The sequence below is a fragment of the Aythya marila genome (assembly GCF_965140915.1).
Source record: "Aythya marila genome assembly, chromosome: 27".
NCBI classification, from domain to species: domain Eukaryota; kingdom Metazoa; phylum Chordata; class Aves; order Anseriformes; family Anatidae; genus Aythya; species Aythya marila.
In genome coordinates this window covers 6,022,240-6,031,420 of record NC_139068.1, presented here as the reverse complement: position 1 = coordinate 6,031,420, position 9,181 = coordinate 6,022,240, and the positions used below count along the sequence as shown (strand labels likewise).

Here is a 9,181-nt window from a genome sequence, read left to right as displayed (position 1 = left end):
CCCCGCCGGGGTTGGGGTGGTGGTGGGGGGGGGCTCGGGGCGCCCGCTCCGACCGCGGCGCTCCCGGGGCTCGGGGCTCGGGGTCCGGCGCCCGCCCGGGGCCCGCGGCCGGCGGCAGCGCGCGGCGGGGGCGGGGACGGGGCCGGGCGGGGGCGGGGGCGGCCGTGGGCCCGCCCGGGCCGGGGAGGCGGCGGCGGCGGCGGCAGGTGGTGCCGAGCAGCCGCAGGACGGAGCGGAGCCGCAGCCGCCATTAGACAATAGGCGCCGGCGGCGGGGCGGGAGCGGCGCGGGGCGAGCGGCGCGGCCGGGGGGGGGCGGCCGCGGGGCCGGGCCCGGCGCGGACAAAGGCGGCGGCGGCGGCGGAGGGCGCGGGACCGGCACCGGGACCGGCACCGAGAGCGGGAGCTGGGCCGCTCGGCGCGGGGGCCGAGCCGCAGCCTGACATGATGTTTCCACAAAGCCGGCACTCGGTACGGCGCGGCCGGGCGCGGGAGCCCCCGCGGGGCCGGGCCCGGGGCCGCTGCGGGGCGGGGCGGGGCCGGGCACCGGGGGGCCGCGGGCCGGGCCTCGAGAGCCGCCCCCGTGCCCCGGCGGGGCGGCCCCGGCGTCTTCACCCCCCCCCCCCCCCCACCTCCTCCTCCTCCTTCTCTTCCTCTCGCCCGGGCGGCCGAGCGGATCTCGGGGGCCGGGGAGGGCGGGGGGGGGAGGCGAACCTCGGGCGGGTCACCTTGGGCTCGGCCCCTTGCCCCCGGGCGCCGCCGCCCCCCGTCCCCCGCCGGTCTCGGTCCCCCGCCCCTCCGGCTGCGGGGCGCCTCTGCCGGCTGGGGGCAGCGCCGCGCGCCCCCCGCCCCGCTGTGTGCCCAGCGCCGTCTCGTGTCGTTCAAGGGCTCCTCTCACCTGCCGCAGCAGCTGAAGTTCACCACCTCCGACTCCTGCGACCGCATCAAGGACGAGTTCCAGCTCCTGCAGGCCCAGTACCACAGGTACGTGCGGCTCGGGGGTGCCCAGAGAGCTCCCGGCGCTGCCCTGCGTGGAGCCAACCGGGGCACCCACACGGACCCGGCTGTGGCTTGGGCTGTGAGGCCGGAGGAGCTGCCTGCGGGACGGCGTTTGTGCCCGGGCAGGAGCCGGCCGAGCAGAGCGTGGGGTCCTCCTGCCCCGGCCAGGCCTCTCCTCCGAGTGCAGCCCAGCCGGGGCTGTGCGGAAGCTTGCCAGGCCTCCCGCGTCTCGCTGGGAGCTTTCCTCGGTTCTTCTCGCTGGCTGCCGTTCCTGGACTGCGAATGCTGCAGGGAGCGCTTAAATCCAAATGCTTCCGCTTCTCCACATGTGCGTGTGGAAATGCTTCTGCTGGCCCAAACGCTGGCTGCCGGGGGACGTCGCTTCCCGCGCGTGCTTCAGACACACACAGGCTTCGGGTCCGGTAGTGCTGGCGGTGCAGTGCGGTGCCCTAGTGCCTGTGGGCAGCGGGGGCCCAGGAGCAGGCTCGCTGCAGGGAATGCTTCCCCCCTCTGCGGGACTCGACCTGCTTGCAGAGAGGCAGGTTTTGTGCAGGTGAAGCTGTTTCTCGTTTGAAACATAAAACCACTGCACATGCTGGCTGCAGCTGCTTGGCAGGGGAGCTGGAGATTTGTGAAGCGCGAGGAGCAGCGGTGTTTCCTCATAAGGGTGCAAAGAACCCGGGAGAGAGAGAAAACCCTTTCTTCTGGAGGGTTGTGTTGCACCTGGGCCTCCCTGTGCCACCTGGAAAAGGCCCTGATGCAGCTCAGGAAACGAAGTCAGGCCATCTCTGGCGTGTAGCAGGCAGGCCTCTGCTAGACAGTGTCCCCTGCTGCTGGCATCAGCTGAGGAAACCCAAACGACTGCGGCCGCTGCTTCCCTGCGCCAGGCAGAGCCGTGCGGTCAGTGCCTGGCTGCGGGGCAGCCTTGTGCCGCTTCTCCCGAGTGGGATTGCGGCGGATGCTGGCATTGGAGCTGGGAGCGGGCTCTGCTGCAGCAGCTGCCGTATGGATGAGACACGGCTGAGCCCAGACCTGCCGCGGGTCCTGGGGTCGTGGTGCCTGCGGAGCCTGCCTGGCTGGGATGGGCTGTGCTGGGCTGCAGGATGCGACTGCTCCGTGCTGAGCAGCTTGCTCACCTCCTGCTTGTGGTTTTCTGACTGTTTTCTGGCTTTTCAGCTTGAAGTTGGAATGCGACAAGCTAGCCAGCGAGAAATCGGAGATGCAGCGTCACTACGTCATGGTAAGGGCCTGCCCTGGCAGCGCGTGGGTGGCACGGGTGGGGATGCCAGCAGGGAGCAGGTGCTGCTGCCCGGGTTTTGTTGGCAGAGTCTTTGCCCTCAGAGCAGTGGGTCTACAGACTGGGCTGGCGTTGGCTTTCCTGAAAGCAGGGCTCCTTGTGCCTCGTGTTTTCTACGTGTGGTGGGCTGCTGAAGTGCAGGGAAGTAGCAGAGTTGGACACAGAAAAGGGATGGGCCCAGTTGGTGGTGGCAGGGTGCCTGCACCCAACAGCCCAATATTCCCGTGGCAGCCAGGGAGCACCGGGACCGTCCTGGTGATGGGGCGAGGGGGTTCCTGAGCCAGGAGGCTGCACTTCACCTCCATCCACAGCCCACACGTGGAGGAGCTGGGGCAGCTTCATCATCCACCCCTGGGGAAGAAGCAGTGGTTCCTCTCTGCAGAGCAGGAGCAAAAAGAGGTTGGGGTGGCTTGGGAGGTACCTGAGCCCTAAGTGCTGCTCAGTAAAGGCAACCTGATGCTTGAGGGCAGCATGGAAGCCAGGTCATTGCCAACAGCGTGACCTTGCTGCCTGCGCCTGGGGACATAGGGGTCCTGCAGCAGGGAGGGGGCTGCAGGAGGCTCCTGGCAAGAGCAGGACAGGGTCTGTGTGCTGGGAGGTCACAGGGTGGGGGTCTGCAGCCAGCTGCCACGTGGGAGCCCAGCCCTGCACACCTCCTCACATGCCCGGCAGCGCTGTCAGGCAGAGCGCCTGCACGTGTGGCCCCGCACAGCGTGTGCAGCCCCCGGGGCACTGCCAGGACAAGGCAGAAATGTTGCTACACGGGGGTGGCAGGCTCGGCTGACTCTCAGGAGAAATCCTCTGTGAAGGAGCCGTGTCCTTGCTGGCATGGTGACTGTTTGGCTGCTGGGCAGCGCCACTGTCCCCCCGCGTGGAGAGCAGCCCCTGTCAGCACCGGAGGGTGAGGCAGGGCAAGGCTGTGCTGTCCCCTTCCTATCAAGGAGTTAACAGGAGGCTGTGATGCTGCCCATAAAGATGAGGTGGTGCCTGCTTGCCAGCTGCTGCACCTGCCCTGGAAGGAAGAGATAAGACATAGAAATTAATGCAGCAGCTCTTCAGAGGAGTTACAAATTTAAAACCAGAAATGGTGTGGGCAGCCTCTCCGATCTCCTGCGCTGTCTGCATGTCCACACCCTGAGGCTGCAGTGAGCCAGGCGCCCTTGGGATGGGGCTGCAGAGAGCTGGTCCCTGCTGTCCGTACAGGCGTGGGGAAGCCTGGCTCTTAATGCTGCCCCCTTCTCAACAATGAATGATTGCTTCCTGGGCCTCGCAGCCTGCACGGAGACTCTCACACAGCCGCATCTGGAGATGAAATTTATTTGTTTTTCCCTGTAATGCCATCAGTCACCAGCACTAGTAGAGGCGGCCGCCCATGGTGCAGAGAGGAGGGGTGCTGCTGGCAGTGCTGAGCTTGAGGCTTCACAGGGTCCTGCCCCGGCACAGGGCTGCTTTGCTCCCTGCACTGCATGCAGGAAGCAAAGAGGGGTTTCTGTGCCTCTGCAAAGCTGCTACAGCTGCTCCAGTTCTTGAATAAGCCACAATTAGCAGCGTGGGGGTCGGACTCATGCTTCCTGCTCAGTCTCCAGAATGCAAAGAAGCCTTGAGAGCCGGCAGCAGTGCGGGAGCAGACAGAAATAGCCATGATGGCAAGCCAGGCGCTTCTCCGGCTCGTGCAGTTGGTACCGAAGTGACAGTGATCTTCCCTCTTCGAATCAAACGAGCGCAGACGGGGATTTTCTTTCCCTTTTGAAAAATCAGGAGGAGGAGAGGGGCTGAGGGAGGAGACTCCTAAACTCTCAAACAGCCTTAAAAACAGCTTCTTCTAGGGGCCAGGAATTAACTTCTGTTGCCAATAGATTGCTCTGTAGCTACCTGTTACTGGTGGGGGCTGGGGGAAGCTTTTATTTTTGTGTGTGGTTTTGTGTGTTTCTTTCCACGCAGCTTTTCCCAAACAGCTGGAGCTGTGTGCAGCTGGACGCCTTGCTTGCTTGCTAGCTGGACCCCAGTGGTGATCTCTTCCATTTGCTGCTGAAGCAGCCACATGGGTGTTAGGACACTGGCCAGGTGCGGCTTGGAGAGCCAGACTGCCTCTGTCGTCCGCAGAGCCCTGAGCCTGCTGGCACGTTTGGAGGCTCTCGCCATGCTGCAGGGTGTCTGTGAGGGTGTTGGATGGGGCCCAGACGATTCCCAGGTCCTGTCCGCAGCAGCGAGCAGAGCCCCCTGGGCTTGGGTGCCTGGCCTTGGATGTGGGGAGGGTTGCTGCCTGCAGCTGCCTTTGGTTGCCTCGGCTCTCCTTCCATCCTTGCCCAGCTGTTGTAAAGACACTGATAGGAAAGCAGCGGTGGCTCCCAGCACCGATGCACGGAGCCCCTTTCTCTGGTAGAGATTTGACCTTTTTTGTTCTTTTCTGCCCTGCTCTGCAGTATTACGAGATGTCCTACGGGCTGAATATTGAAATGCACAAACAGGTAGGGGAAGGCATTTCCAAGTGCTTTAATTCCTGGGGAGGGTGGGCTGTCTGCCGTGCTTTGTCCCCATCACTTCAGTGGTATTTCAAGAACTGGAAATGCCATGAGCCTGTAAAATGTCAAAGCTGCTTTTGGGATTGCCAGCTCCTGGGTGGGGGGAGAACATTCACGTTTTGCCCCCTTGACCTTAAAACCATGTTTTCTTGTTGGGAGGAAAACTAATTGACCTGGCAAAAAGCTGCCTTTGCAAAGCCTTCCAGAAGGTGGGGAGCCTGCCTGGGGATGCTGTGGGTATGGGTGCCCTGAGCCAGGCTGCATGGGGATGTGGAGCCTCAATTCAATGAGCGATGCCTCCCCCGGCCCTGCAGGTGCCCCAGGAGGCTGCTGCCCTCCGAGCCGGCGGCGTTCCCTTTGGTGTGGTTCCTTGTGCGATGTTGGAGCTGCCGAGAGCCTCCTCGTGATGGAAGGAGGCTCTGCTGCAGCCCGGATGAGTTCGTTCATTACCCTCGCTGGTGGTTAAGTTGTTAATTATCCCCAGTGGCTAATTACCTGTGCTGTTAACAACATGAGCCTCCTTCAGCTTCCAGTCACAGTCATCTGTATATGCCCTGGCTCAGCTAAAAGCCTCTTAGCACAGTTCTGCTCCCTGCAAACGCACGTAGAGCCTCCAATCCCATCGCCCTGTTCGCTAAGCCCGTGGGACGGGCTGCGCTGGGAGGGAAACCTGCAGCTTGCTGAGAGGCTTTGAACCATCACTGCCATCCCACGAGGTTTCCCAGCCCGTGTCAGTGCTTGCCTAAACCCTCTGGCTCCCCGTTCCTTTTGAATCTGGTGGAAAGCGAGTTGCAAAGGGCCAAGAGCTTCACTCGTCTCCAGCAGAAAAGCTTTAATGCCCCCAAACCCTGGCACCTGCTTGGCTGAGGTTACCGCAGGAGCTGCCTCCAGCCCCGTCATCTCAGCGTAGGCTCGGTGTTACCCACTCAGCTGGGGAGCAGGGGGAGGAGGGGGCGGCTGGAGGTGCCCAGCAGCTGGCCTGGGGGGCAGAGCCAAGGCTGCAGCGGCGTTCCTGCCTGCCTGCTTCTGCACGGTGCGCACAACTCCGTGCATCCCCCACCTGGATCTGTAATAAATTTTCTCTCTGGTTGCTCCTGACTTCATTAATTTAATACCAGAGACCCTGAGAGGGAAGAGAATATTGAAAACTTGTTCTTTGCAGTCAGCAGCGTGGATTTATTTAACTGTTTGGGGGGGCTGGGACTTTGGGGTGAGGTGTCCCCATGCAAACCAGGACACTGCTGGGCTCTCTGACTCGGGGGAGGCAGCGCACAGGGTGGGTGCCGCAGGGTCCCCTGATGCCATTCCTCTCTGTTTTTCCCACCCTCCAGGCTGAAATCGTCAAGAGGCTCAACGGGATTTGCGCACAGGTCCTTCCCTACCTCTCACAGGAGGTAACTGCCTGGCAAGGGGGTGTTGGTTCCAGGGAGCGGGGCCCAGCGTACACAGACCCCAGCTCCTCACACCCCTGCCCTGTGGGATCAGCCCTTCTGAAGAGGTTTGGCCCCGAGTCCGAGCAGGCCCCCAGGCACTGCTGTCCGTCCGTCCGTCCCCTTGGTGCAGCCAAGGTCGGGCTCTGTGTTCACGCCGCTCCCATGACTCCCAGCTCAGCCGCTTGTAGCTGGGTGCTGGAAGCAATGGGCAGTGAACTGGGGCACTAAAAAGCACCTCCATGCAGCTCCTCTGGACTGAGCTGCTCTGCCCCACTAACTGTCGTGGCTGATGGGCTGCTCCCACCCCCCTGAGGAATGAAATGGGAGGGCTGAGGGGAGGGAGGTGCTGCAGCACCCTTGGTGCCAGCTGTCCCCGGCCACCCCGAGGCTGAGCGCTTCCTCGTGCTCTGGTCAGGAGCTGTGGGGTGGGGGCTGTGGGGTAGGGGCTGTGTTTCTGGGTCTGGATTAGTTCTGGGGCTGGGGAATAGACTGAGCTGCTGTCCCCTACCTGCTTCGGGGGAAGACAGAGAGGCTGGCTGATCAGATGAGAGCTGTCTAATAACTAAGCCATGACTAAACCTGTTGTATCTTAGTGCAGCACATTCCCCCTCCCCAGCCCCGTCCTTCTGCCGAGATGGAAAGAAAAAGCCACTTGCTGGAGTGAAAGGGCCAGGCCTGGTAGTAGGGGACCATGTGGGGTTGAGCAGCCTCTGTGTGTGTGTGTGTGTGCGTGCCAGCCCTGCTGGGTCCCTGTTCTCCTTCCCTTCTGTGTCTGAAATGACCCCAAATTCCTCTGTTCTCCCTCCAGCATCAGCAGCAAGTCTTGGGAGCCATTGAACGAGCCAAGCAGGTGACAGCACCAGAACTGAACTCCATCATCCGTGTACGTGGTACATGTGTACGTGGTTTGGGGGGAGGGGGGCTGGTTTTGGTACCTTGGGCCTCCGTGGCAGAGCTGAGGCCCCGTGGGATGGCAGCTCCGCGTGCTGGGACGGCCCTGCTGGCGTGGGCTGGCTTTAGCCAGGCTCATCGGGATGTGGCTTGGCTTTGCGGGGGGTGTGGGCTCCTGCCGCATCCCACAGGTTGTAAAGAGAGGCTTTGGTTTGGGGCAGGATCTGCAGCAGCTCCTGGGTGTGAAAACACCATCTGCTCGTGGTCAAGGCTGGGAGGGGTTTAACCACGTCCTTGGGGAGTGCCGGTGGCTGAGCTGGGCCTCCTAGGGCTGGGGACTTGGTGCTGAGCCTTCTCAGGAGGCTGCTGCAGCCCGAGGAGGCTGGGCTGTGCACCCCCCTGGGGCTGGGCGCCCGGTGCTCTGGGTCGAGCCCAGCTTCTGGCACAGGCTCTGCTGAGGCAGCAGGACTGGGGGGGATGCCGGGGCCCCTTGAAATGACGACTCCCCGCTCCCCTCCCCCTGTCCGCCCCTCGTTCCCTACAGCAGCAGCTCCAAGCGCACCAGCTCTCGCAGCTCCAAGCCCTGGCGCTGCCTCTGACTCCGCTGCCCGTGGGGCTGCAGCCCCCGTCCCTCCCTGCTGTCAGCGCCGGCTCCGGCCTCCTCTCGCTCTCGGCCCTGGGCTCCCAGGGGCACCTGACCAAGGAGGACAAGAACGGCCATGACGGGGACGCCCACCAAGATGATGACGGGGAGAAGTCGGATTAGAGAGAAGGGGCCGGGGCTGGGGGGTCAATGCCAGATGCAGCATCCGCGGGCGGTGGTGGGGCCGGGGGGTGCCCCACCGCTGGGCAGCCCCCGCGGCACCGCCACGGCAGCCACTGCGTGGCCCCCTCCCCCGCCGTGCCCGGCCTGGCTCTGACTTGGGCTTCTCCGGGGGTGCCACGGCCCCTGCCTGCTGCTCCCCCTCGGTATTTAACGACGACTCTCGTTCCTACCGGTTTCTGCACAACCCCCTGCTGGGACCCCTGCCCCACCGCCCCCCGCCCCACCCCAGGCGCTCCCCATCTCCTTGCGTCTCTGGCCCCCGCGCTCGCACCGGCCGGTCCTTGCTGTTCTGCATGTCTCTGTTTTTAACCAGTCCCGCAGCACCGCCGCAGTTCCCCGCGTCCAGCCACCGGGTGTTCTCCTCGCGCTGCTCCTTGGCCTCGGGCTGGGGGGGGTCCCTCTGCCTGCTCCCCTCGGCAGAGCACCGGCCGCCAGGGGGCTGGGGTCCGGGACTGGCCGAGGGGCAGGCGGGCGCCTGGGAGCTCCCTTGGTCCCTTCCCTGCACTCCCCCATAGAGGATACAGCAGCTTTCTCTGTTCTTATCTCCGTGCGCTAGCGTGTCTTCTAAAAAAAAAAAAAATGGAACAAAAAAAATAAAATTAAATAATAATCTGGTGTTTGTATATAGTCCTTTAGAAAGATCTTGTTTTGCTTTTTGTGTTTAATCACTTGACCTATAATAAGAGGAACTGAAAATGCTGTATCAAGGACGTACAAGCTGTGCCTTTCAAATAAAGAAATAAGAAGGTTGGTTAAGATGGTGACGTGTTGCCTGTTTTCTTGCCGCTTTGGGATGACTTAAAAGGACTTCTCCATGCCCCTACTTCCCAACCCTGCACCCGAAGCCAGCCCCAGCCAGGGGGTTCTCCCCCAGTAGGGATGGGGGCTGGAGGCGACACCGCTGGTTCTGGCTTCTCTCCAGGTCTTGTTTCAGCAGCTGCTGGCAGGAGGAGGACGATTCCTGTGCCTTTCGCTCCTGGCCGTGCTGGGCTGGGGCCTGCTGGAGCAGGGCAGAGGGTGCCAGGGCAGCAGCACCTGAGGGTGGAGAGGCAGCCAGGGGCAGGGACCCCACATGGTGTGGGGGCTGCCACAGGGCTGCTGCCACCCACACGTGGTGTTCCTGTCCCCCAGGGCCGCAGGGGATGCTGCTGCTGCTGCGGTCTCGCCCCTTGGGAGAGTCTGGCCTGCGTTGCCCTGGGGCTGAGGTTGCTGTA

The 9,181-nt window shown here is 63.0% G+C and overlaps 1 protein-coding gene across 2 annotated transcripts; it reads left to right on the top strand.

Annotated features, from left to right (window-relative positions):
- The first annotated feature begins 229 nt into the window (after window positions 1-229).
- On the top strand, window positions 230-8,723 carry TLE5 (TLE family member 5, transcriptional modulator). 2 transcript variants are annotated; one of them, XM_082780184.1, is made up of 7 exons: window positions 230-470; window positions 886-983; window positions 2,175-2,238; window positions 4,719-4,763; window positions 6,149-6,211; window positions 7,059-7,133; window positions 7,689-8,723. In XM_082780184.1, the coding sequence occupies exons 1-7, from the start codon at window positions 444-446 to the stop codon at window positions 7,905-7,907; spliced, it is 591 nt and encodes a 196-aa protein (XP_082636310.1). In that variant the 5' UTR covers window positions 230-443; the 3' UTR covers window positions 7,908-8,723. The 2 variants fall into 2 exon arrangements, with proteins under 2 accessions (XP_082636310.1, XP_082636309.1); XM_082780183.1 differs by having other exon boundaries at window positions 233-470; window positions 7,686-8,723.
- Window positions 8,724-9,181: the final 458 nt, after the last annotated feature.